Source organism: Vicia villosa, unplaced genomic scaffold, assembly GCF_029867415.1.
Source record: "Vicia villosa cultivar HV-30 ecotype Madison, WI unplaced genomic scaffold, Vvil1.0 ctg.000041F_1_1_1, whole genome shotgun sequence".
NCBI classification, from domain to species: Eukaryota; Viridiplantae; Streptophyta; class Magnoliopsida; order Fabales; family Fabaceae; genus Vicia; species Vicia villosa.
Window position 1 is genome coordinate 241775 of NW_026704972.1, and position 25566 is coordinate 267340.

Genomic DNA, 25566 nt, shown 5'->3' on the forward strand with positions numbered 1-25566 from the left:
TCATATCAAAGCTCCAAGGCCCATTCCTCATAACCCCTTCTAGATCCCGTTTGGTAGCAAATCGAGATAGAAAAAGGTTCTTGCTCAGTTCCTAGACTTCAACTGGATTTTTTAGTTTCCAAGCTCCTATCATCGTGTTTGTAAATGCACGAGTGTTGAAAGGATTGTCAGTCCATAGCCTAGCCGCTAAAGTCCTTTGAAAACCTCATCTTCACACGCCTCTTCCACCTCCGCCGTGATACCTTCTTCTTCTTCCCTTGATAACTGAAAATCCTTCCATTTCTCCATCCCTCTAAACAACTTCAAAACTCAGACGAAGACAAACAAGCAAACGAGAGGTAAAAACAAAAAAAAGCTTCTCGTGGTTAAGAGAAGGGAAAACCAAAACAAGTTTGGGGAAACAACCAGAGAAAACTGGGAAAAATCACCGTAACGGCGCTCTAAACCCTAAAAAAAGTAAAAGAGGAAAGGAACACGATAAGTTATAACACAAGTAACGCATTAAAATATTTTAGACTTGAATTACAATTCTACACTCTCATCCTTCGTTAAACATTTTAATACATTTAATTCAATTAAATTTTTAATTGTATTTATTTTTAATCCACAATATTGTTAACATCGTATTATGAACTTTGAAACATTGCAAGATAAAATAAAGAGTGATGCTATTCATAGCGAAAAAAATGTATCGTGAATGTTTCACGAACGCATATAAGCCATTAGATTAATATATTAAAATACACGGAGCAGCTGAGGATGGAGGGATGCTGTAACAATAATTTTTTGTGTTGTAGTTTAGAATTTATTATAATACACGCGACAGTTGGGAAATGGAGGGATTTGGAAACGGTTACCTTTTATGCTATCGTGATGAATCATTTCGCAAGAATTAGCATTTTCATATATATATATATATATATATATATATATATATATATATATATATATATATATATATATATATATATATATATATATATATATATATATATATATATATATATATATATATATATTGAATTTCTTAGAGTTCAAAATTTTGACAAATTTTAAAATTGATAAAATAATTTTAAAAATTAATTTGTATACTTAAAAATCATAAAATAAACAATAAAATGTTTAAAGTTATTTATCATTGATATCCTATGTTACAAAGAAATAAAGGAAATTTGATTTATTAGATGGTTGTTTGAATTTTTATTCTAACATTAAATAGAGTCTTAAAGTTAATTATTAAAATATAATAGTATATTATTAACTCTCAATTAAACATTGTGCAATTCAAACATCTTATATCTTAAGAAATAAAAATGTATACTTTAATATAAAAGAGGAGAAAAATTTAATTTAATTTATTTCTTATAATAGGAAAATGCAATTTACTCTTAGTTGCAAACTTATCGATGAGTCTCTTACCAATAAGACTCATTATGAAGAGCCTCAAAACTCTTGACTCAAAAAAAAAATTAAATATGTTCTCTTCTGCCAAATGGTTGCTAGATATTACCCATCTCTTCATAAAAGATTTGTATGTTATTCTTACATTTTGTATACTAAGATTTTGTAATAAATAGTAAAGTTCAAGAAATAAAATCCAAATAAAAGCATCGGTAAAATTATCTGTCCAGATTCAAGTGCTGCAATGAAATAAATTGAACAGAAAGTGAAGTAATCTAAACAGCATTAAAATTCAATTGCTCTAATCCTGGTTTCACTTCAAGTTTTCAACCCATAGTTAAAGGCATGTCAAAAAGATCATTATTCAAAATAAAATATTGTTGCCTTTTATAATAAACAAGACAAAAATTGTATACTACAAAGAATAAACCCTATGATATGATTGCATAAAATTAAGTAAACATGTTACTCTTTTGGCCATATAACACCTAGAATTGAAGGATACACTTAAAAATTTATAGGAAGATTTCTAAGAAAAGCCAAGGTATGGGGAGTGGTAGACTTGCCAAACAAAGAACACCAACGAGGAAGCTTTTCGAGAATTCGTTCAGTAATCGGTGTTAATCTGTTCACATCAGTCCTAAGTTTCAAGAGAAAACCATTATCAGTGCTTTGCGTTGAACCTGATCTCCAGTAAAGAGTGAGATCAAACAATCTTGGTGCATTCTTTCCTCCGGAAAACTGAATTATGTGCCAACCATCGACACCACTCTTTTTGTCCACTGGTATCAATTCTTCAGAATTCACAGTATCTGTTCAATGAATGACATTGACAATACATCAGACTTGAAAATAGCATACATAGTAACGTTAGTAACTAAAAAGAACGACCGTTCTAATCAATACATGAATCCATTTTCATAATAGTATCTATCAGAAACTCAAAAATTAAGATCTTGCACATATTGACAAACACCAACTACAAATATTATTGTTGAGTAATAGTACCTGTAAGCTTGAAATCTTCTATTTCTTCGGTATTGATCGCAAGAACCCACCGAATAGAATCCTTTGTGTTGATTGAAACTTGTGTAATTCTTCCATTTTCCTTAGCATCATTTTCGACATGTATTGTAGGAATATCAGCCTCACTCCAACCACTCGTAATGTCATTATATGTCCGACAACCATATTTAACCGAGAAAGTAACAAAATCAACAGGTTTGTCTTTACCACATACAAAATTTTCATTAATCTGTTCTACCTCCTTATTCAAATTTCCAGGAGTGGTAGAAAATAAAGATACATATGATACAGGAGTATGTCTTTCATCAAGTTTTCCTGTTGCATCCACAACATGTACGACCTGAAAGTACATGGATTGGAAGTAATTTGTTTTATTATGCTTGTTCATGTTAGATAATTGTTGAAATTCGGCTAAAAAAAAAAAAGATAATTGTTGAAGGGAAGAAGAAACAGAAAAAAATGGAAACATACATTCACAGCTCTGGCAGTGTTTTCAGTAAATGGAGGAACAACACCAGAAAACACAACTGCAAGCGATAAACTAAACAGCACCAAAGTAGCTAGGGTGATAGTCCTTTTCGCACCTAGAAATCAAGTTACAAATAGTTCATAAACTCATAAAGTGGCAACATGAAATATGCTAAATATCATATGCATTGAAAATTGAAAGTATATGTTGCCATCAATTCTCTTTCACCCTCACCTCTTTCTCTCCCACCCAACCAAAAAGAGAAAAAAAAATAGGCACACCCCATTTCTAAATTTTATGAAGTTCAAACAACATGTTTGACATGAGAACTTCTTTGAAGATTTTAACAAAAATGAAGCATATAGCATCTCATTGTCACGATAATAAGATTTTAAATTTTCAATGTTACTTGTAAAGGAGTTATGAAGTAAACAAACCTGAAAGATGGACATATGAAAGAAGATACACCAAGGTCAAAGACAAGAGAGCAGCAATATATACAGAAATCACAACATTTCCTAGCCACTCAGGAGTACTGCCAGGATTCCTGCACAGCAAAAGAAATGTGAATTAGATGCCAACAATACTTAAAAATTAGTTGAGTGAAGAAATGGACGCGAATGCAATTGAATCAAGGTGGTGATGACAGTGGAAGCAGAGTTAAGATAGAAAAGATGGCGATGGTTATAATAATAGTATGGTAATAAGGACAACCTAACAAGAAGCATGGATAAGATATGACATAGGGCACAAGTACTATCACACCAATAAGGGGTTACAACACATTTGTAATACAACTAAAAAGAGTATGAAACTAATATCAAAATACAAATTTTAAACTATTCAAGAGAATCAACATATTAAAAGTTGGCATGAGTTGTAGTAAACTTGATAAAAGGTTGAGCATTTCCAGATTTTACCTATCGAGTCGAACCATACCCCCTATGATTGTAGCACCAAGCCGAATAAAAATTCCAGCAGAAATTAGAATTGGTGTGGCTAACCCTAGAACTAGGGTTGCTAGTTTGAGTGGCTTCGGAAACCTGGTTGGGGCTAGCGTTGCTTCAAAAAATCCATCTGGAAATTTCAACTAAAGTTTAGTAGCAGGTAGTAAAAGTAGTTCTAACAAGGACAAAGATGAGGCAGTGATAGTTACATGCAAATGCCGGAGAAACTAACCAAACAAGAGCCACGTATGAAGACCCAATTTTAAAATAGTTCCCCAAAATGAGAAGGATAAGCCACTGAAAGGATCCAGCTTTATAGAGCCATCTTTCAGCCTCAAGCTTGACCAGTTCAGCCTGAATAATGGGGGGAAACTGCCGTCTCTTAGAATGCACATTCAGAAGAAATTTTCGAAATAGAAGATAACCCAAATGTTGACCAGTCAATGCTCCCAAAATAGCTGGTGCACCAAATAACCCAACCACCAACCACGGGCTAGAAACATATGGCACTGGTGATGAAGATATCAAAGGTAGAAGAAAGGCAACAGGAACAGAGAAACCTAAGGAAAACAGCCACATGAGGAGAACACCCAAACATGACAAGGCCAATGAAACCGCAGCTGGCATACCACCCATAAACAATGATGTAACCCATATTAAAAGTGATTGCATTATCACTGAATTGTGAAGCAAATTAGCAAACTTTTGACGGTATACAACCATATATGTTCCCTGAAAAGATCAGACAGTTACCACGTGTTAGATGATATGAAAGTGGAATAGCAAGCTATAACCACACTATCAGATGGAAAACTAATACATGGCATGCATAATAAATCACAGAAATGGCATATGGTCGGCATAACCGAGAATTACCAAAATGTCAAAATATATGGCTTTGTTGTTGCTCATATCTTCCTTTGACTCTGTTGAGCTGTGTTCTGGAAAATGAGAAGATGCACCAACATGAAGCAGAAAAGCAAGCATATTCTCCCCAAGATGTTGAAGAGACCCTTTCTTTAAAAGCTCTAATTTGTCATTCTGCATTAAGAAAAAGGTAACATTTTATTGCAGTCATTAGATATGAAAATATGTTGATAAATTTTTTCTTTCTTCAAAGACAACTTTTCACTACTACCTTGTCATTCAACATTGCAATTTGCAATCAATAATTCAATAGTTAATGCATTGTTGTCTACGGTATGATTGTCAGTCCTAAATACACCTGGCTAATAATTCACACTAAATTGAACCATCTCAGTACCCATTATTTGTAATAACTTAATCAACAAGACACAATATACATTCACCTATCAATGCATTACTTCTTCTTATCCTTTTCCTCTTTACCTAGTAAAAAGTTAGGGTTGCTATATTTACCCAACGACTTACTTCAGCATTGGACTTAGTTTCTGCAATCTTAGTAATGTATAATCTTAACTTGATGGCCCACTGGCCCAGTAACTTCTCTAGAAGATCCTGATAAATTAAACTAAACTTAAGGGCAACGACAACTACACAGAATTACTTCAAACCCAGTTCAACCACAGTATATATCTATTATTGCATGGAGAGCTCTCGAGTTTTCTAGCAAAATCTTTTCTACCAACACCCTAAGAATTCCGTGATGTGTAATAGAATACAGAAGAAAAAGAAAACCTAAATATTTCATACGATAGTAAGGAGAGAAGGAAACCTTGGTATGATATACAGCAGTATTATCTACATACGCAAAATCAAGCCCAGAGAGGCCAGCAACCTCTTTGTACACTTGGAAATCTGTTGCAGATTTTATGACCCCCGAAGTAAAAAGATCCTGCGGCATAAATCTTGGTTAGTGTAGGTTCAAAAAATTTGCTATAGAGCAAAAGAGTGAAGGAAACCTGCAAACCTGTGAAACAGTTTGACCAGATGGGTATTTTGCTACTGAAGCAAAGCTTTCAATAGCCCCTGGATGAGGACCAGCCTACTAGATGCAAGTGGAACAAAGTTATTGTCAGAATTTAACAGATTTCACAGAACTCTGGAAATGATAAGTTTTGGAAGTCAAATAACTAAAAACAATTTGATTTCAAGTCTCACTGAATGAAGATTGATCAATAATTTTCAAGGTTAAACACACATTTTCGCCTCCTTTTGGAAGGCAAGGCAATCAAGAATGAAAGTAAGACATGATTGACCTTGACTGCCATTAACAACTAGATGTATTATCAATGAAGGGGCAAAAAATTTATTGGTAAAATCAAGCAAAAATGACTAGAGGTTGGATAAACTACAGTTTACACACCTGAAAAATACTAGACTTCCCTCCGATTCCCATGGCCTCTAGATCAATAGCCATACGAACAGTTTTACTCCAAGGGTGCTGCATTAAGAAAATGGTAAGATAAGAATTTTTACATGATATTTGTGTTTCACATACTGGTAAGAAAATCACTCTAACATTTAGAACAACTGGATTATCAATAAAATAATAATTTAGAACAGCTTGAGAGAACTTCTCACACTAATAGATAGTGAAAAATTAACAGATTTTATGCATCATTATGCTTTATTTTGTGCTTCCCACACTAATGTTATATGAATGAGTGATGTATATAATTAACATGTCAAGAACTCGAAGTTTCTTTTCAAGAAATAAAAATACTATTAAAGTGTTGAGAATTGCTACTTGGGTATTTTGATTTTCCCAATAACGAACAATCAACAAAGGAATAAAAAAAATACATTTGTGAGGAGAAGAAATCCTCCGGATTAAAAGACTTGTTTTAAAATTCTCATTGCCATGTGCATTTTTAAAACGTGTTAAAGAAAAGGACTTATTCCTTAAACTTTCATAATTTAGATATAGTCCATAAAGTTATAATCAGTAGAATGATTCATGTCTTTCAAACGGCTGAAAAGCAAATATGAAACCTACAAAACGATACATTACCAAGTAACTCCATACCTGGGTTATGAAGCTATGAGCACCATTAAGACCCTCCTCCTCACCAGTATTAAATAAGAATATAACACCTTTCTTCAATCCATGAGCCCATTGAGAAATTCCACGAGCAAGTTCAAGCATAACACCTACACATGAACTGCAATCTCCAGCCCCTTCACTGTTGAATTAATGTAATATGTTTAACAACAAAAATAACTCAGTGCTTTTAACTAATCAGAAATTGAATGCCACTCTGTTTAGAACAACCAATGTGAGGACATTTCACACAAACAAACACACAAGATTATATATACACATATATTATTCTTGTGAAATGCATCCCAGAAATCTATAAACATGATATCAGAAACAAAGACAAAAGTGACTGTCTAAAGCAGAAAGATGAGAGCAAATAGATGAAGAAAACATACGTGGAGAAAACTGTATCAATGTGAGATGAGACAAGGATGGTTTCTTCTCTTGCATCAGATAGATATTTAGGCAAGATTCTTAATACGACATGGTCTATATCTGAATAAACAAGTGATCTCCCCGCGAATAAGCCACTTACTTGACGATTTGCACCAGATTCTACATGAAAAAAATCCACTTCAACATCCACCTCCCAATGCGCTGTTTTTTTAATAGTTTCACATGCTGTCAAAACATACTGCAGTTGGAAGCAGATTAAGATAGTACATATTAACAGACAATGGACTAAGAAACAACCACAAGTTATTTTCCAATTTATACAGATAATACATATAATATGAGGCTAGAGCTACACATCTAAATTGTCAATATCCTTGCTTTATGATTCACACATATAATAAACTAACATCGTGAGCTCAAAATTTCTACATAAAGGATTTTTACTTCAAGAAAAACAAACAAGGCAGTGGAAAATGAATCTGATTCACAGATTTCCTTTTATTTATTTCCTTTGAGAAATACACTCACACATTGCAGGCATCTAACTCATATTTCTAGAGATCCAAGGGATCAGTTAAAAGACAAAACATCTATGACACTTAATAAACTCATCAACCTGGCCTTCATGCATAGTGTGTGATATGAACTTGTCAGAGTCAACATAAAAAACAACTTGGGATCATAAAGAATACAACAAAACTATCGAAAGTAAAAATCAACAAAGTAGAGAATCCAACCTGCACGGCTTGATGCAGAGCTTCAGAGCCAACCGGATGAGGGCCAACCTGAGTCAAAGCCTTAACATGGCCGAATGCTTCAATCTCAGAGAAACCCCTCTTTCCAGCCTGTTCTGCGGTAAGAGGCAGAGGCATATTCTGAAACTGGTACTGATAAATAGCTGAACACGAATAAGCAATGACAAAGAACAAGGCCAGCCATGCAATTGAAGACCTCCTTGAGCTTCCAACACGGACATTTGTTCGAATTCCAGCATCATTACTAGACTTTTTTTCACTCGCATCACCACTGTTCGACCCTTTCGATGCTACTGGCGCTGCCTCGCGCCTCTTCCGCATTGTAAGTGAATTCCAATAAGCAATCAATTACCTTCTCAAGAAAGTGAAATATATAATCTCCAAATCAACAATGTCTTGTTACAATGCAACAGCTACACACAAGGAAAATTAAGATGCCAAATATTAATCAATTGAAGAAATAATTAGAAAAGAAAGAAAAATCTTAGATGGGTTATACAGATCAACAACCCAAACTGCACAAAAATAAACAAGTTTTGACTTTTAACAAACACCCAGAGTGCAACGTTGACTTTAACATGATTAGAATTAACCATAAAGAATTAAAGGAACACATGATTGGCCAACGAATAAGAAAAACAGAGTTGCATGATTGTCAGCGTAAAGCTAATTGAGAGATACTGTAAATCAAGAAAAAAGTTACTACTATGGATGAAAGAGAGAACCTGTGATTGTGGCTTCGGAGATTACAAGAATCTGTGTGTGTTAGTGAGTAGTGAATTTGGAACAATGATTTGAAATTTAATGATTTAATTTAATCACACGTGTGTGCTTGGTTATTTGACGAGGAATTGCAGATTTGGTCCCAAGAAAAGACAAGAGATAGCGGATAAATCCTAATTGAATTGATAAAATTGGTAGGGGGAATTGATACGGAATATTTAGCCTTAATAACTATGTTTCTAAAACTAAAACTATGCTCTAATTAGTTCACTTTTCAAAGTACATTATTTTTGGACTTTTTAGGTAACAATGCTGACGCAAATGATTTTGCGGTTACATTATACTCCTATACGCTTTAATTTGTAATTTAGTAACAGATTATTTTCAATCTGAAATCGTAAAAAATTATATTTGGTTCGAATGTGTTTGGATATTTTTTAATAAATTGTGCGGTTTGATTCGGTTTGCAGTTTGTATTTTACAAATCAAACTGCATTTTGTTACAACCCTCTAAACTTCAATTAATTTATATCCAACCCAAATTCAAACCTATTATGTCCTAGTCTTACGATTACGAATGATTTTATCTTCCTCACACTTAAAATTTCAGTTTAAGTCTTCTCAAATATTTCCTAGTGGTATTGCACCTCTTTCTCATCTTCTTTTCCAAATACATATCACATATTATTTTCTAGTCTTTTATCTCTTAAGTTCTTTCTTTTTCATCTTATTATTTTTATTCTACTGTTTTCTCTTTCAATTATGTTTTTAATGTTCCTCTTCTTATCTAATCGCATCTCTTCTACTCTTTCTTTTTCATCTTCTCTCATATTTCATCTCCTATTTTTTTCTATTTCATTCTAATGTTTTTGATATTATTTTATGTTACTATTTTATGTTTTTTATTCCACTTTTATCTAATATTACTTTTGTATATTAAATGGAAAGTTGTTATCCAAATATGATGAATTTTGTTGTTACTTGATAAAGCATAAATGACTAAATACAAAGTTATATTGTCATCAATGTGTGTATGTATGGCTCGATAAATTTTTGTAAAAAAAATCGAACCAATCTAAACCGCATTTGTTTGATTTAGTTTGATTCAGTTTTATTTTTAAAAGTCACCCGAACCAAACTGAACCGCACACTTTTTTCTCTTGCGGTTCAGATGATTTTTTACGTCAAGACCACTCAAACCATGCCGCGAACACCCCTAAATAGCTCCTTTGTCCTTAGGTAAAATTCAATGGAACATTTAATAATACTCGCTCTGTCTCAAAATAAATGTCACAATTGGAAAATAAATTATCCTAAAATACTTGTCACTTTACATTATCAACGCAATTTTATTTTTAATCTTTCAATTGTACCCTCTAATAATTACTCTTAATTTATTGTTTTCTCACTTTATATTAATGCTAATTTGAATACACTAATAGTTAATCAGAATAATTTGATAAAGTCACCATTTTCTCTTTCTTTTACTACTGTTTCTTAATTTGTGTGAAGTGGGCAATTGCGACAAATAATTTGGGACAGAGGGAGTATATTTTTTCCTATATTATAGTGTGATAGGCCGCAAGTGTTCGGTTATCTCAGTGTAGTTTAAAGTTTAAATGATATGAAGTTGATTTGTAATATTTTGATTGATTAAGAATTTTATAAAGAAAATAACTTTAGAATTGTGATTCTATATATGATTTACTCGAGTAAATCTTAGTTTTTATTCTGTTATAAGAATTAGAAATTTCTTTCTCTACCTCCCTCTTTTCTTGGTCACCTCTGGTAAAAAATCCAAAATACCCTCACTTCGGAAATGCATTTCCGAAACATTTTTTTTTTTTTCAAAATTTGTCTTATTTCAGAAATGCACTTCCGAAAACACGAAAAAAAGGTGTTTTCAGAGATGCATTTTCGAAAAACACCCTTTTTTAGATTTTCGGAGATGCATGTCCGAAAACACCTTTTTTTTTGGGAGGTGGGTGTCTTCGGAGATGCATATCCGAAATATTCCAAGACCAAATTGGTCGTGAAATGTTTCGGATATACACTTCCGAAAGAATTCAATAATTATTAAAAAAATTAAAATCAAGATGAATCAATACAATTAATAGGTATAAGATCAGGGTGAATCAATAAAATGAAGGTGAATCAATAAAATCAATGTGAATCAAAATTTCCTAAACAATTTTAAAATTCAAAATTATTTTTAACTTATATAAATCAAAAAAAATTTAATTCCACAAGTAAATTATTTTTAACTTATATAAATCAAAAACATTTTAATTCCATAAGTAATTTTTTAAAACTAAATAAAAAATTATAACTCATTTTTAATTATGAATCAGAATAGAAATATATAAATATATAATAATAATTATTAATTTTGTAAGTGAAATATATAAATATATAATATATAAATATATAATAATTAATATATAAATATATAAATATATAATAATTATTATAAATTAAAACACTCATTTTTTTAATTTTTATAATTATTATATAAATATATAAATATATTTATAATTAATATATAATAATTATTATATAAATATATAAATATATAAATATATAATAATTTTTATAAATATATAATAATTATTATAATTATTATATAAATATATAAATTAAAACACTCATTTTTTTAATTTGTTTTGTAAATACATAATAATTATTATAAATATATAAATAAAAATTATAACTCATTTTGTAAGTGAAATTATTTTAGTTTTTTTAATTAAAATTATTTTAAATTTTAAAATATGAATCAGAATAAAAATATATAATAATTTTTATTCATAACTCATAAATTATATCAAAATATATAATTATTATTATTCATTACTCATAAATTATATCAAATTTATGATATATGAATTAATTAATATCCTAAAGTTAATTTTTGGGATTTTTAGATTTTTTTTGTTTTTTCGGAGATGCATCTCCGAATTAATCAAAATCCTAATTTTTTGGATTTTTTTCGGAAATGCACTTCCGAATTCTGGAAAAATTTAAAAAAAAAATATTTCGGAAATGCATTTCCGAAACAGGGGTAAAGTGGGGTTTTCGCTGGGGTGACCCCATACAGTGGTGGGTAAAGAAAAAATCTAAGAATTCTAATTTTGCAAAAATAAAATAGATAAATATAATCATACATTAACTAATAAATCACATATTTTCATATATATATATATATATATATATATATATATATATATATATATATATATATATATATATATATAATCTATTTGTTCAAGATTCTTTTAAAAAAACTACCTTTAAAAAATTTTCTTGATTAAACCAAAGATATTTCATATCTTAGTTTAACCGTCTAATTTTTTAGCTTGGATTTTCAGTGTATCGACTAATATTTAATGTTATCTCTATTTTCGTAGAGAAATATGTGAAAACCCTTAAAAAAGTCAAAGCAATTAACCAAATGCATGTTTGTTCTTTCAATTACAAGAAAAATAAAAATGGAGAAATTTTCTAAAATTGTAAAGTGTAGAAAATATAAAGTAGACCCTAAACTGATGTTTACATGTGTTTTTATACCCTTAAATCCATTATGATCTTGGCTTATCAATGTTAATAAGTGAAAAGTAATTTGTAATAAACAAAAAGTAGAAAAGCAAAAAATAAACATCTGAAAAGCGAAATTCCAAGAGCCACTACAATCGTAATGCATACTGTGGATTGACCGTGATGACTAATGCATTGTGTTAAAATTGCATTTTTTGAAAGCCAAAAAATATGGGATCATCACTCTTGTAATTCCCATTACAGGGTGATCGTAATTCCCTCTCTCTATTGCCAAAATCTCTTCTTTCTTACTCAGATTTTCGACATCTTCAATCATCTTTCTCGTTTACCTCTTCTTTCATTTGAACATGACGTTGATTCTTCAATTCTCTTCAAACTTATGAACATAATGAAAATAAGAAAATGCAAGTAAAAACAAAAACAAAATGGAACAAAAGTAGATAATACATGATAGATTTAGTTAGCTAAAAATAATTTTTAAAACATTACTTATCATAGTGTTTGGGCTAGGGACCATTTCATTAGGCTTTGAAAAAAATAGTCCTAGAGGAGGTCGCCCGAATTAGAGATGGAAGTGTTGAGCTAGCGCCTTAAAGTAGTGTTGAGCGCTCGAAGTGGTGATAGTCGCCTGAAGCATCACTACAACGAATAACATTTTTTTATGACGAAACTTTCATCTCCAACATGGTAAAAAACGAAAGGATGTGTCCTAGGAATGCAATATTTTATTTTGTTAATAAGATAAACAACATGTTACGTTGGTGTTATAAAAAATCGAGGTAACACAGCTATAAGTTAGCGCCTTTTTTATCCATAAAAAAATAAGAAACTTTTTACCTCGATTTTCTTGAGAGCCGAGGTAATATAGCTATTAGAAATATCACTTTGAATCCCCTTGCCCCATTTAAAACTTTTTCCAAATGCCATGTTATTTTTTTGTTAATTAGTAATGCTTACAAACTTTGTTATCAATAAACAAGAATAGGTAATAATAGAAAAAAGAAATATTTTATTGATAATAAAAAAAAAATAACACAACAAAGAAAACTACTCAACAAATTCAAACTTCTCAGTCCATTTAACTTCAACATTACCCCTAACTATCCCTAACTTATAGAAAAATTCAGAAAGAACTCTTCCATAAGGTATGAGGAAAGTCATTTCTTTCCGAGAAGTATTTATCATTTCCTTCAAGAAGTTGAAAATGGTAAGAGGAAGATTAACTCTGATGTTGTAGGTGAGGAATAACATGAGATGTTTGCCATACCAAGTAAGCATTTTCAGGTCTTTCTCTCTTGGGCGAAGATTTGCCACTAGAAGTTGAAACCAAAATTTTGCAATTGGAAGTACAGAAGCATGACCATATAGCTTATTTTGGTTGGTATAAATTCGGTGAAGTTGGGTTGAGTAGACATTGTTGAATACGCAATTACTTGTCTCTTGACAGTTGATTGTCATACCAATCAATGATGGAGTACTGAAGAAATGAGAGTCATTGACATGGGACTTGATGACTTCATCGTGACCAGCTGACACAATAAAGGCATTCATCCAGAACTCTTTAACGAGATTAATGTATATGGGACCATGAAGAATGTGAAAGTAACCATTCAACCTTTGTTTGTTAACAACTTTCCTTAGTTCAAAACGATCGAAATCATTGAAATCTACATACTTTTCATTGATAACGAACAACATATTTGCATCAATTTTTAAAACAATATGACTTTGAAACAAGAAAACAAGACACGGAGAGTTGGTAATAAGGCATTGAAAATAGGAAAAGACTTTGAAACAATGTTTGAAGACATAACGAGACATTTAAATAGCTCAAAGAGTTGTCATGACATCCTGTTTGATATCTTCGCACAACATTTTGAATGAGCTCCATTTTTCTACACACCACAGAACAACAACCTCAGGAAAGGAGTAACAAGTCCTGAAGTCATATGGTGTACACGAGGAAAAAGATAACCAACACTCCCCCTCAATATGGAAACCAAGTCTTTTCACTGATGGAAGTATCCAATTTCCCCTATTGATGGATAACTCTTCCAGAGGACATAAGTGACCCATTAAGTGGCATAAGAGACCCCTTAAGAAGCATAAGAGGAAACTTAATCAGCAGCCACCAGTCGACCTATGCAACTAAGAACACAAGACACAACTGTATTCATAACTCAAATCACAAGACACAAAACTAACAAGACTCTTTCTTAAACATCTCATTTGAAATTTTTTTAACCCCAGAAGTTCTTACAGAAGGATGAAAGCAGTCACACAACACAGCCCCTGACCATATCTCTCCCCCTGTTTTGCCAAAAATTAACAAAGGACTCCATCACAGACCCAAACCCAGACAGTACCCACCCATATCCGAACAAATTCCATAGGAAAAAATAGGAAACAAGAATAATATGCAATGAGAAAAGAGAAGGGACGACCTCTTTAAATAGCTGGGCAGTTACTTAGGAAATAATGGTCCTGGAGAGTAACGATGGTCTTGGTTAAAGAAACACATTATTTGAGAGAGATTCGAATCAAACATGCACCGTTCAAGTTAGTTTGTATGGATTTATTGACTCTGGACCGGTTCTGTAACACCCTTCTAAACCCCCAATAAACTAAATGATATTTTCAGAGTAAACATGTAATTAAGAGTGTTACAATTATCTCATATAAAATAAAACATCTGTCATGCTGTTCTGAGGAACATAAACAATTGCAAACATGTTTAAAACACAGCGGAATAATTTATTAGTTGAATAATCAAAACCATCATCCACCACGTTCAAGGCATAAACAACATTATTCAACAACAAAATCAAAACTAGAGTTATCATCCAACTCCAAACACAAGATCCCCCCAGTGTTACAAGACCAGAGCATGACACCGACACAACCGAACTACACGAAGTAACTCTACGAGTTATCCTCACCCGGCACAAGCCACTAATCCTTAATCTGAAAAATAATCAACATGAGTCTCATTCGCAATTAAACAATGTTATCAGTTCATAAACGATAAAACATCAACAGTATAATATTCACCCAACATCATCATATATTCAGGCTATACACACATATATCAAACACACAACATTATAACATTGGACAACTTCCATTCATGTTATAATAAATCAAACACCTAATGCAATGCAACTACATGCATGTGGTACCAATCATGGGACGAACCCATCTCACCGATCCACCATCGTCAAGGATACGGCGACACCCACTCACTAATTCCACACAATGGGAATTAGCTACCACTGATCCACCATCATCAAGGATCAGCCACATAATGATTATGAAATGCATGTATCAACCATAACATGCTCATCATCCACATGGACCAACCAATGTCATAATCATCAACCAATATAGTAATCAATAGCCACACACACAGTTATGCTATTCCCAACCAAATAGAATACATATTTTACATCAACAATATATGTATAACAAACACCAATTACAACCACAACATCATAACAGATATAACATCCACCACCCAGTGCAACAACAATAGCACCTCTCACAATCGTGTATCAAGTACAACAAATCCACACAACAACAACAACATGAGATTTACATCACCATAATACCACATATAACACATCCATCATAATTCAACACCTTGAATTATCCACCATTGGTATAACATACATTCATCATGTAACAATCACAAAAATACTTAGAACTTATCATTTATCAATTCCATGTATCACAATTAGCACATAATACACAATACCCATACATGTTATTCTTAAATAACATTAATCCACGACATACACAAACACAATTACATATCATTTTCAAAACACATAATAATTAAATTATCTAGTGATAATTAATTTATTTTAATCATAAAGAGCATTTCATTAGCTTCGTAACGCTTCGAACGACACCCAAAACGGACTTACGGATCAAAAGTTATGAGTTTTATAAAAACAAGTATTTTTCAAAAACGTACAGCGGTAACCGATTACCCAAACACCAGTAATCGGTTACTGAAGTTCAAAACCCCAAATTTGCTGTTTTTGCTATGGGTAATCGGTTACACCCCTTTCGGTAACCGATTACCTCGTACCTGCAACCCAAAAACCAGTTTTCAGCACCTTGAATTCCCCCAAACATCCCCCAATCGAACCAATACGATTGTATACGAAAAACAGAGGGATTTCACATGCAATATGAGTTATATCATCAACCAAACAACACTTTTAACATCAACAATCACTACCAACAAGTAATCACACAAAGTTCACAAAATTGAACCTAAATACCAAAACCCCAACCTAGAACATATTCTCTATCGAATCAATAGTATACGATTTCAATCCTAACGCCTACAACCCGATAATAGAGGTTAACCGGAAGAGTCCCCCCTTACCTTAGAGTTTGGGATCCTTGAAGCTCTCTTCCTCTTCTTCTCCTCTATCGCACTTTCACGTTCTCCCAAATGCACTTGTATTTCTCTTCTTCCAGAACTCTTGTTTTATGAAAAACACAACATAGCTTTAGTAAAGGCCTTATTTCTTGCACCCCCTTTCTCACTAACTACAGCACTGACCCATTACTACATATTCCAATTTTATTATTTTAATCACCGCATAATTACATAAATCCAATTAATTAAATTAAAATCCAATTAATTAATAAATATAAAATATGGGGTGTTACAACTCTCCCCCACTAAAAGAGTTTCCGTCCTCGAAAACATACTTCAAGCAACCAGCTCGTATAAGAATCCTTCATATGATTCTCCAGCTCCCGATTAACATTGCCACTTGATGGTCCTCCCCAAGCTACTCTGACCAATGCTATCTATTTACCGCACAATTACTTCAACTTCCTATTTTTGATCCTCAAAAATCATCTGATGTAGCCAACAGAAAGCATGTCTCATGCATTCAAATTTCAACTCTTACGTCATATTTGACCATCCAAAGATTTACCACTCGTTATACCTCCAAAATTTAACAACAATGGGACATTGAGGTACAACTCACACAATGCACCCAATGATTGAATAAAACATGAATGGTCACCCAACGCATAATCACAGTTGTAAACTATTCTTCATCGTACTACCTTAGAATCAAATTCATCCTCAAAATGAAAGAGAATTCCACCCACGTCAGTAAGATGTATAACATTTCTCTAACCTCTCCATCTTAGAAGGTTATACATACGCACTAGGATCCCATCTTAGAAAGCGATATCACAACCTTATTTAGGACAAGGATCTTCCCCTAATCCTATCCGCCCTTCTCAATATCCTACTACTTAATAACACTGTCATCGTGACATTAACTTATCTGCATCTGTCAATAAGGTCGTCACTCCACACTAATATAGATTTCCGCTACACAAGTATGTGTAATATCATTCTTTATCCATAGCATGATTAACCCGTTCGACACTGCAGTAATGCATCCCATCTACCGAACGTACCATCCTTAAACATACCTTCCCGTCTGAGCGATAAAATTTTTCACCAACTTCTTCCTTCAAGAACTCAATAAGCATATCCCTATACCATTTAATTTCCGCTATCTGACTCCTCTCGAGTCACACCAGCAATTATCTAACCCGTTATGGTCCGCTTTCGCTGCACTACTCTGGTTACTCGTTACAACCATTATTACCAATTAGATTTTTGAGTTTTTACCCAATTCTGGCCCTCTTTACTCATTCATTCAAGAATCATTCTTTACCATACATGGTACCAATCTACCACTTAGTAAAACTTACCTATACTCAAAAACAAATTCCTGCTTTACTTTATCTATATAAAAAAAAACTCTAACCATCAAAACGAGTACACACAAGTAGTTATAATCACACCATCAACCTCAATATACCATTGCTTACGAAATAGCTCAAACTGAGTCCCACTCTTCTCTAAGAATTAAATCAACTTCGTCCTTCTTAGAGTATAATTCCTCATTATATCTGGAAATCTGTAATAACGCTTTACAACAGCACAAAATTATCATAGCATCATATAGTATCAACTCATCGTCTTCACTTCGCCGAATACATACTCGTTAACTACGTACAACCACAATAACATACTCATCATCTCGGAAATTATTCAAAAGAGTCATAATCTTCCGACGCGACATCCTTACATCCACTAGATTCTAAATCCAACATATAGATCAATATATATTCCCTACGCAGGCTTCCTACATATTAATTCCTCACTGCCCACGAGTAGTACTCATAACACTACTCGACATCACACTTTAACTATGCGAATCTGATTACCCGTCCTAAGTCATTTTTCCATCATGTTGCACTCTTTCATATTCACTTCTTCATAATTCCACACAACATGGTGACCGATTATTCTCACGGTTTAATATCCATCACAACTTATACCATTAAGGTAACAAAACAAGCTTATCTTATCGATATGATTTCGTCTACTACCAACAAGAGATTAAGGGTGATCAAGTCCTCAATTTGTCAATAGATAGCCGACAACCGTATTTAAGCATAAACTGTCGTTACTACATAATAGTGTCCTTCCTGAGTTTGCACTCAAACTCATTAATTTCATCATAATCCAATAATTCACTTTGAGTCTTTACAACTCGCACACTTCCTTCTCATTGGATCTTGTCGGTGAGACACCAACGTCCAACCATTTTACGCAATCCGCTTCATAGTCACTTAGCATCACATACTTGTTACGTACTTTCAAACTTCATAATCACTAATATACTCGAACATTACTATTCATCTCGTTCCAAATCAAATCCTCATCTTAGCAAAAGACCGCGACCACATTCATAACTCGTGGTTTTACTCTAAATTCTATGACATCTTTCGCGCCCGAATGTCATTCCACTCGACATCTCAACAAAGTCTTCCTCACATCAACAGGTGTTAGAAATTCTCTACAATTCTTCTTTTATACCTATCGTTACTTTGTCATCACAAATACGACCCCAAGAGTTCTAAAGTTTATTCCATCTTTACTACTAATTCACTTCTCACTAAAATCCATCGGTACTCAAATCATCTTTATGACCGAACATTTCACCAACTTATTCATCAACAACATGTTATACTCAATTTTGTTTTAAACAATCGCAGTAGTAGGCATTCTTATTCAACAAGTTTCACGCTTCCATAAACGAATTCAGAACCTCTCTTCATAGGATCACTATACTGTATTTATAACCCTCCCATAAGGTAGAACATACTCCCTCTTCTTCATAGGTTCAAACGGCACATAATTCCGACACTCGGAACTCAAGATATGAATTTTCCAATAGTTATCCAAAAATGTAACACCGACGCCATACAGCGACACTTTAAATGATATTTCCAAAACTCCTCAAATGGTACACTCAATTTCTAAAATTACTTCTAAACAAGCCTTTAATTATTCCTTCAATTCGTTCAACTCTGACACTGACATCCTATGCAGTACTGCTAACAAGTCTAGTTCTAAGGACAAGTGTAACCGTAACTTCACCTCTTTCCAACGTCATCCCGTCCCAATTAAATATGTTACAACTGCTGCAACCATTTTTATAACAAAGTTCATATCGTTAGCTTTCCGACGCTTCAAACGGAACTCAAATCGGATGTCCAGAACTCCAGTTATGAGTTTTCGAAGTTTCATAACGATTCGGCAACTTTCCTGCGTTTTTCTTGCGGAAATTCCATTCCGAAACTCATCCTCTTCAAATCAATCACATTCTATACAGCCTCTTATCATATCCCTTCGCTCCCAAATATTCTTATAACTTGAGCAACACATGCCATCGCCGAAGTGCGATTTCTGAAACATTTACGACCGCAATCCTCTTTGCAAACTTGCAACTGAACCTCTTCCGAGACACAAGGCTACTCAACTGACAACTTTGCAGCCCATCAGCAGAGCAGATACATTGCAACTTTCTAATTTCCCTCTCCAACCAATAATCATCAATTACATCTAATCATCCTCCTTCAAGATGCTCCAACTTAATTACCAGTCAAGTCTTAATTTCAAGTCACCTTCGATTCGGGAAATAACCAACTCCAACAACACTTGCACTGTTACCAATAACAGCCTACTGAACCATCATCTTACAACTGAAGCATAACCCAGAAGCGAAGCTTATCCCCACTTGTTTCAATCCAACACCTGCAACAAAACAAACAAGTACCGACAGTGATTCGCTCACATGTCGTGTACCAAGGGATAAAACGCCGACAGTATACAACTGTCGCGCAACTCAACTGACTCGACAATTGGCCGGGCGGACCGACCTGCTCTGATACCATTATTGTAACACCCTTCTAAACCCTCAATAAATTAAATGATATTTTCAGAGTAAACATGTAATTAAGAGTGTTACAATTATCTCATATAAAATAAAACATCTGTCATGCTGTTCTGAGGAACATAAACAATTGCAAACATGTTTAAAACACAGCGGAATACTTTATTAGTTGAATAATCAAAACCATCATCCACCACGTTCAAGGCATAAACAACATTATTCAACAACAAAACCAAAACTAGAGTTATCATCCAACTCCAAACACAAGAGCCCCCCAGTGTTACAAGACCAGAGCTTGACACCGACACAACCGAACTACACGAAGTAACTGTACGAGTTATCCTCACCCAGCACAAGCCACTAATCCTTAATCTGAAAAATAATCAACAGTAAGGGTGAGTCTCATTCGCAATTAAACAATGTTATCAGTTCATAAACGATAAAACATCAACAGTATAATATTCACCCAACATCATCATATATTCAGGCTATACACACATACATCAAACACACAACATTATAACATTGGACAACTTCCATTCATGTTATAATAAATCAAACACCTAATGCAATGCAACTACATGCATGTGGTACCAATCATGGGACGAACCCATCTCACCGATCCACCATCGTCAAGGATACGGCGACACCCACTCACTAATTCCACACAATGGGAATTAGCTACCACTGATCCACCATCGTCAAGGATCAGCCACATAATGATTATGAAATGCATGTATCAACCATAACATGCTCATCATCCACATGGACCAACCAATGTCATAATCATCAACCAATATAGTAATCAATAGCCACACACACAGTTATGCTATTCCCAACCAAATAGAATACATATTTTACATCAACAATATATGTATAACAAACACCAATTACAACCACAACATCATAACAGATATAGCATCCACCACCCAGTGCAACAACAATAACACCTCTCACAATCGTGTATCAAGTACAACAAATCCACACAACAACAACAACAACATGAGATTTACATCACCATAATACCACATATAACACATCCATCATAATTCAACACCTTGAATTATCCACCATTGGTATAACATACATTCATCATGTAACAATCACAAAAATACATAGAACTTATCATTTATTAATTCCATGTATCATAATTAGCACATAATACACAATACCCATACATGTTATTCTTAAATAACATTAATCCACGACATACACAAACACAATTACATATCATTTTCAAACCACATAATAATTAAATTATCTAGTGATATTTAATTTATTTTAATCATCAAGAGCATTTCATTAGCTTCGTAACGCTTCGAACGGCACCCAAAACGGACTTACGGATCAAAAGTTATGAGTTTTATAAAAACAAGTATTTTTCAAAAACGTACAGCGGTAACCGATTACCCAAACACCAGTAATTGGTTACTGAAGTTCAAAACCCCAAATTTGATGTTTTTGCTATGGGTAATCGATTACACCCCTTTCGGTAACCGATTACCTCGTACCTGCAACCCAAAAACCAGTTTTCAGCACCTTGAATTCCCCCAAACATCCCCCAATCGAACCAATACGATTGTATACGAAAAACATAGGGATTTCACATGCAATATGAGTTATATCATCAACCAAACAACACTTTTAACATCAACAATCACTACCAACAAGTAATCACACAAAGTTCACAAAATTGAACCTAAATACCAAAACCCCAACCTAGAACGTATTCTCTATCGAATCAGTAGTATACGATTTCAATCCTAATGCCTACAACCCGATAATAGAGGTTAACCGGAAGAGTCCCCCCTTACCTTAGAGTTTGGGATCCTTGAAGCTCTCTTCCTCTTCTTCTCCTCTGTCGCACTTTCACGTTCTCCCAAATGCACTTGTATTTCTCTTCTTCCAGAACTCTTGTTTTATGAAAAACACAACATAGCTTTAGTAAAGGTCTTATTTCTTGCACCCCCTTTCTCACTAACTACAGCACTGACCCATTACTACATATTCCAATTTTATTATTTTAATCACTGCATAATTACATAAATCCAATTAATTAAATTAAAATCCAATTAATTAATAAATATAAAATATGGGGTGTTACAGGTTCTCTTGAAACGCTAGTTTCAATCAATATGCATGCAGAGACACATTTTACACACTTCTAACGTGTTCCTGAATGCACCGTCCATGGTATTCCTTTGCTGGTATTGAGGGACACAAGTCTTGAACAATGTCCTAACATCTTTTCAGATATTGTCTGCCTACTTCTTGTATTCTCAATACTTCTTTAGTCAAGTAGTGGATGGTTTGAGAAGCTATCACGTGACCCGATGTAAACCATTATGCCTTCCACGGGTAATTGTTCTTAATATACCCAGAAACAGTAACATAGCCTACAGAGATTAGATATCATATGTGACATCTTCCATGTTCCAAGTTGAACTTTTTATATTCACTCCACAAACAGAAGAGAAAATCAATTCTCTTATGCTCAATGTTGATCCTCCAAGTGCACATAAGATTTTATCAATATATGTCCCCCCAAGATCACCACAAACCTTGGTAGTCTTTATGTCAAGATATGTTGTCTGACATCATGATAAGATATACCATCTCCACACACTTGATCAGCAAATAAGACCTCAAGAACAAAAATATTTAGCCAATAATCCATGAGACTTAACTTCCCCAGTTTTGGACAAATAATGCTCCTACTGATGATGAACTTTAGAACACCAGTATAAATATTATTAAGTAGATTTTACACATTCCTTAGACAAATACTCAACTCTCGTCAAAATATTTATAATCAGTAATATGCATCCCTTCATTAGGGGAACATTTTCTCAAGTTCCTATCTTCATAGCTTCTTTTAGATTCTCACACATGGTAGAGCTCAAGACCTGACAGTCTCCTTCAGTACACCATTCGTACCATGGATATCTTCATCATGACCGGTATTCACGTCACTATGCCGGATTAGGATAGTGACTTGTCTTCATACTCCACTATGAATTCTAGACCAGCTTCTTTATCTAAAGAAGCAAACCAATTGAACTTATGTTCCAACATCAGTTCAGACATTAGTCTCACATACATGGATTCACCTATTTATCATGGCTTTGGAGACACCACCCATTGTTATCCAAACACTTCTCTTGAGAAGACCACAACAGTTGATCAACCTCCACGATCATACCATAAGGATATGTTGTAAGCTGGATATTACATACCTCAAGAAGTAGCATAATTCCCATCCCTACTGTTCTGAATTAATAACCCTTCCTTCTGCATTTGATGAGGAGATTCCCTATAGCATCCAGAGTATTGATTGATCATAACACCGCAAATAGATTATCCAAGATGAGTCTTCTTTTCCCAAAGACTTCAAGACACAAGGATATCTGAATCCTTTCTTAATAGACATGATCCTTCGGTCCTTAAATAGGATTATAAGCTTCTCCTTGTTCAAAACATACTCCTAAAATGTTCATACCGAAACATTGCCATATTCACACAATCATACGTATGCACAATATTTCATTTCACAAGCAATTAAATCAATTTTAAAAAAAGGTCAGGCCACTGCCCATCCCACCAATTCATCATATAAAATATTTAATTTTCTTTACCACGCCCAAAACGGCACTAAGAACGGATATACGAAACAAGTTATGATTTTTCAAATTTCAGGAAATTTCTGCACAGCAGGGTCCGCTCAGCGACCCACCAGCGGCCTGTGGCAGTAGCAAACTACGTTGGGACCTCCGTTAGCGGATTAGCTCCGCTTAGCAAGCCCTTTTATTTTTTTTAAAACGAACAGCATCCGCTTAGCGAGCCTAGCTCCGCTTAGCGGATGTGCGATTTTGTAGATTTTCTGCTCTGTGACAGACCTGCGACTTCACACTCCTTTCACCCAAAATCGATTCCAAACACCATTTACAGACATACAATCATCAATTACATCATCATACATCAATAAAACTCATTATAAACCACAATTCATACAATTTCCTCAATTAATCTAAATTATAACATTCCTAAACCTAACAGCTCCAATCCCAATATACACAATTGAATCGAATCACATGTTAATCTATTCTATTACCTATAATCGCATAATAGAAATTAACCAGAAGAGTCCCCCTTACCTTGGTTAAAGATCTTGAAAGCTCTTCTTCTTCTTCTTCTTCTTCTTCTTCTTCTTTTCTTTCGCGTATCTTCTCTTTCTCAGACTTTTGCCCTCTTTGCTTCCACTCTCACAATTTCCTCTTTTCCTTATTTTATGAAAAATAGAATTTACTTTAGTAAGGGCCTACCATTTAGCACCTCCCCTCTACTAATCATAACACAAGCCCAATAACTTCGTTTTCCATAATTCTCAAATAAATCCAATAAAATGCCAATTAAATCTTAATTAAATTAAAATGGGAAAAATATGGGGTGTTACAGAAACAGTTTATACTTTATTTATTAAGGCATCGTTTTCACAACAATACATGCAGTGTTTCATGTGTCTTAATTAAAAGCTTATCAAAGAGCGGCCACAACTCCTTACTTATCATTGCCCTTCACTACAACACAGATAGGGCCATTCCTGATGCCTACAACTGTCATGCGCACCAGAATGGTGATAAAACATGGGAAAGAAGTAAAACAAGGTTTGATCCAATGGGAGAAATGTCACTACAACACGGAAGGCCTACGAAAGCGCTTATTTTGGGCTTTAAAAGCGCTTAAAAGCGCTGTGGAAGCCACCGCTGGCGTAGGTAACAAAAGCGCTTCTGAAAGCGCTCTGGTAGACCCCCCTATAAGAGCGCTTTTCTGGAAAAAGCGCTCTGGTAGACCCCCCTATAAGAGCGCTTTTCTGGAAAAAGCGCTCTGGTAGACCCCCCTATAAGAGCGCTTTTCCAAAAGCGCTTTCGTATGTTGCGTTTTTTTAATATTTTGACATATCTCAAATTCTCACTAATATTGTGAGAAATACATTTATTATATTAAACAAATAAAAATTTAAAAGAAATACATTTAA

General features: G+C 33.7%; 1 protein-coding gene across 1 annotated transcript; it reads right to left on the reverse strand.

Annotated features, from left to right (window-relative positions):
- Nucleotides 1-1738: 1738 nt before the first annotated feature.
- Nucleotides 1739-8894, reverse strand: LOC131622723 (uncharacterized). Its single transcript, XM_058893761.1, has 14 exons — nucleotides 8685-8894; nucleotides 7942-8372; nucleotides 7204-7442; nucleotides 6794-6950; nucleotides 6131-6208; nucleotides 5735-5809; nucleotides 5540-5659; nucleotides 4720-4884; nucleotides 4053-4575; nucleotides 3817-3973; nucleotides 3334-3443; nucleotides 2899-3011; nucleotides 2410-2767; nucleotides 1739-2213 (listed from the first exon to the last, which is right to left on the reverse strand). Exons 2-14 carry the CDS (start codon nucleotides 8278-8280, stop codon nucleotides 1909-1911), a joined length of 2739 nt encoding a protein of 912 aa, XP_058749744.1. The 5' UTR covers nucleotides 8281-8372; nucleotides 8685-8894; the 3' UTR covers nucleotides 1739-1908.
- Between the last annotated feature and the right edge of the window lie 16672 nt (nucleotides 8895-25566).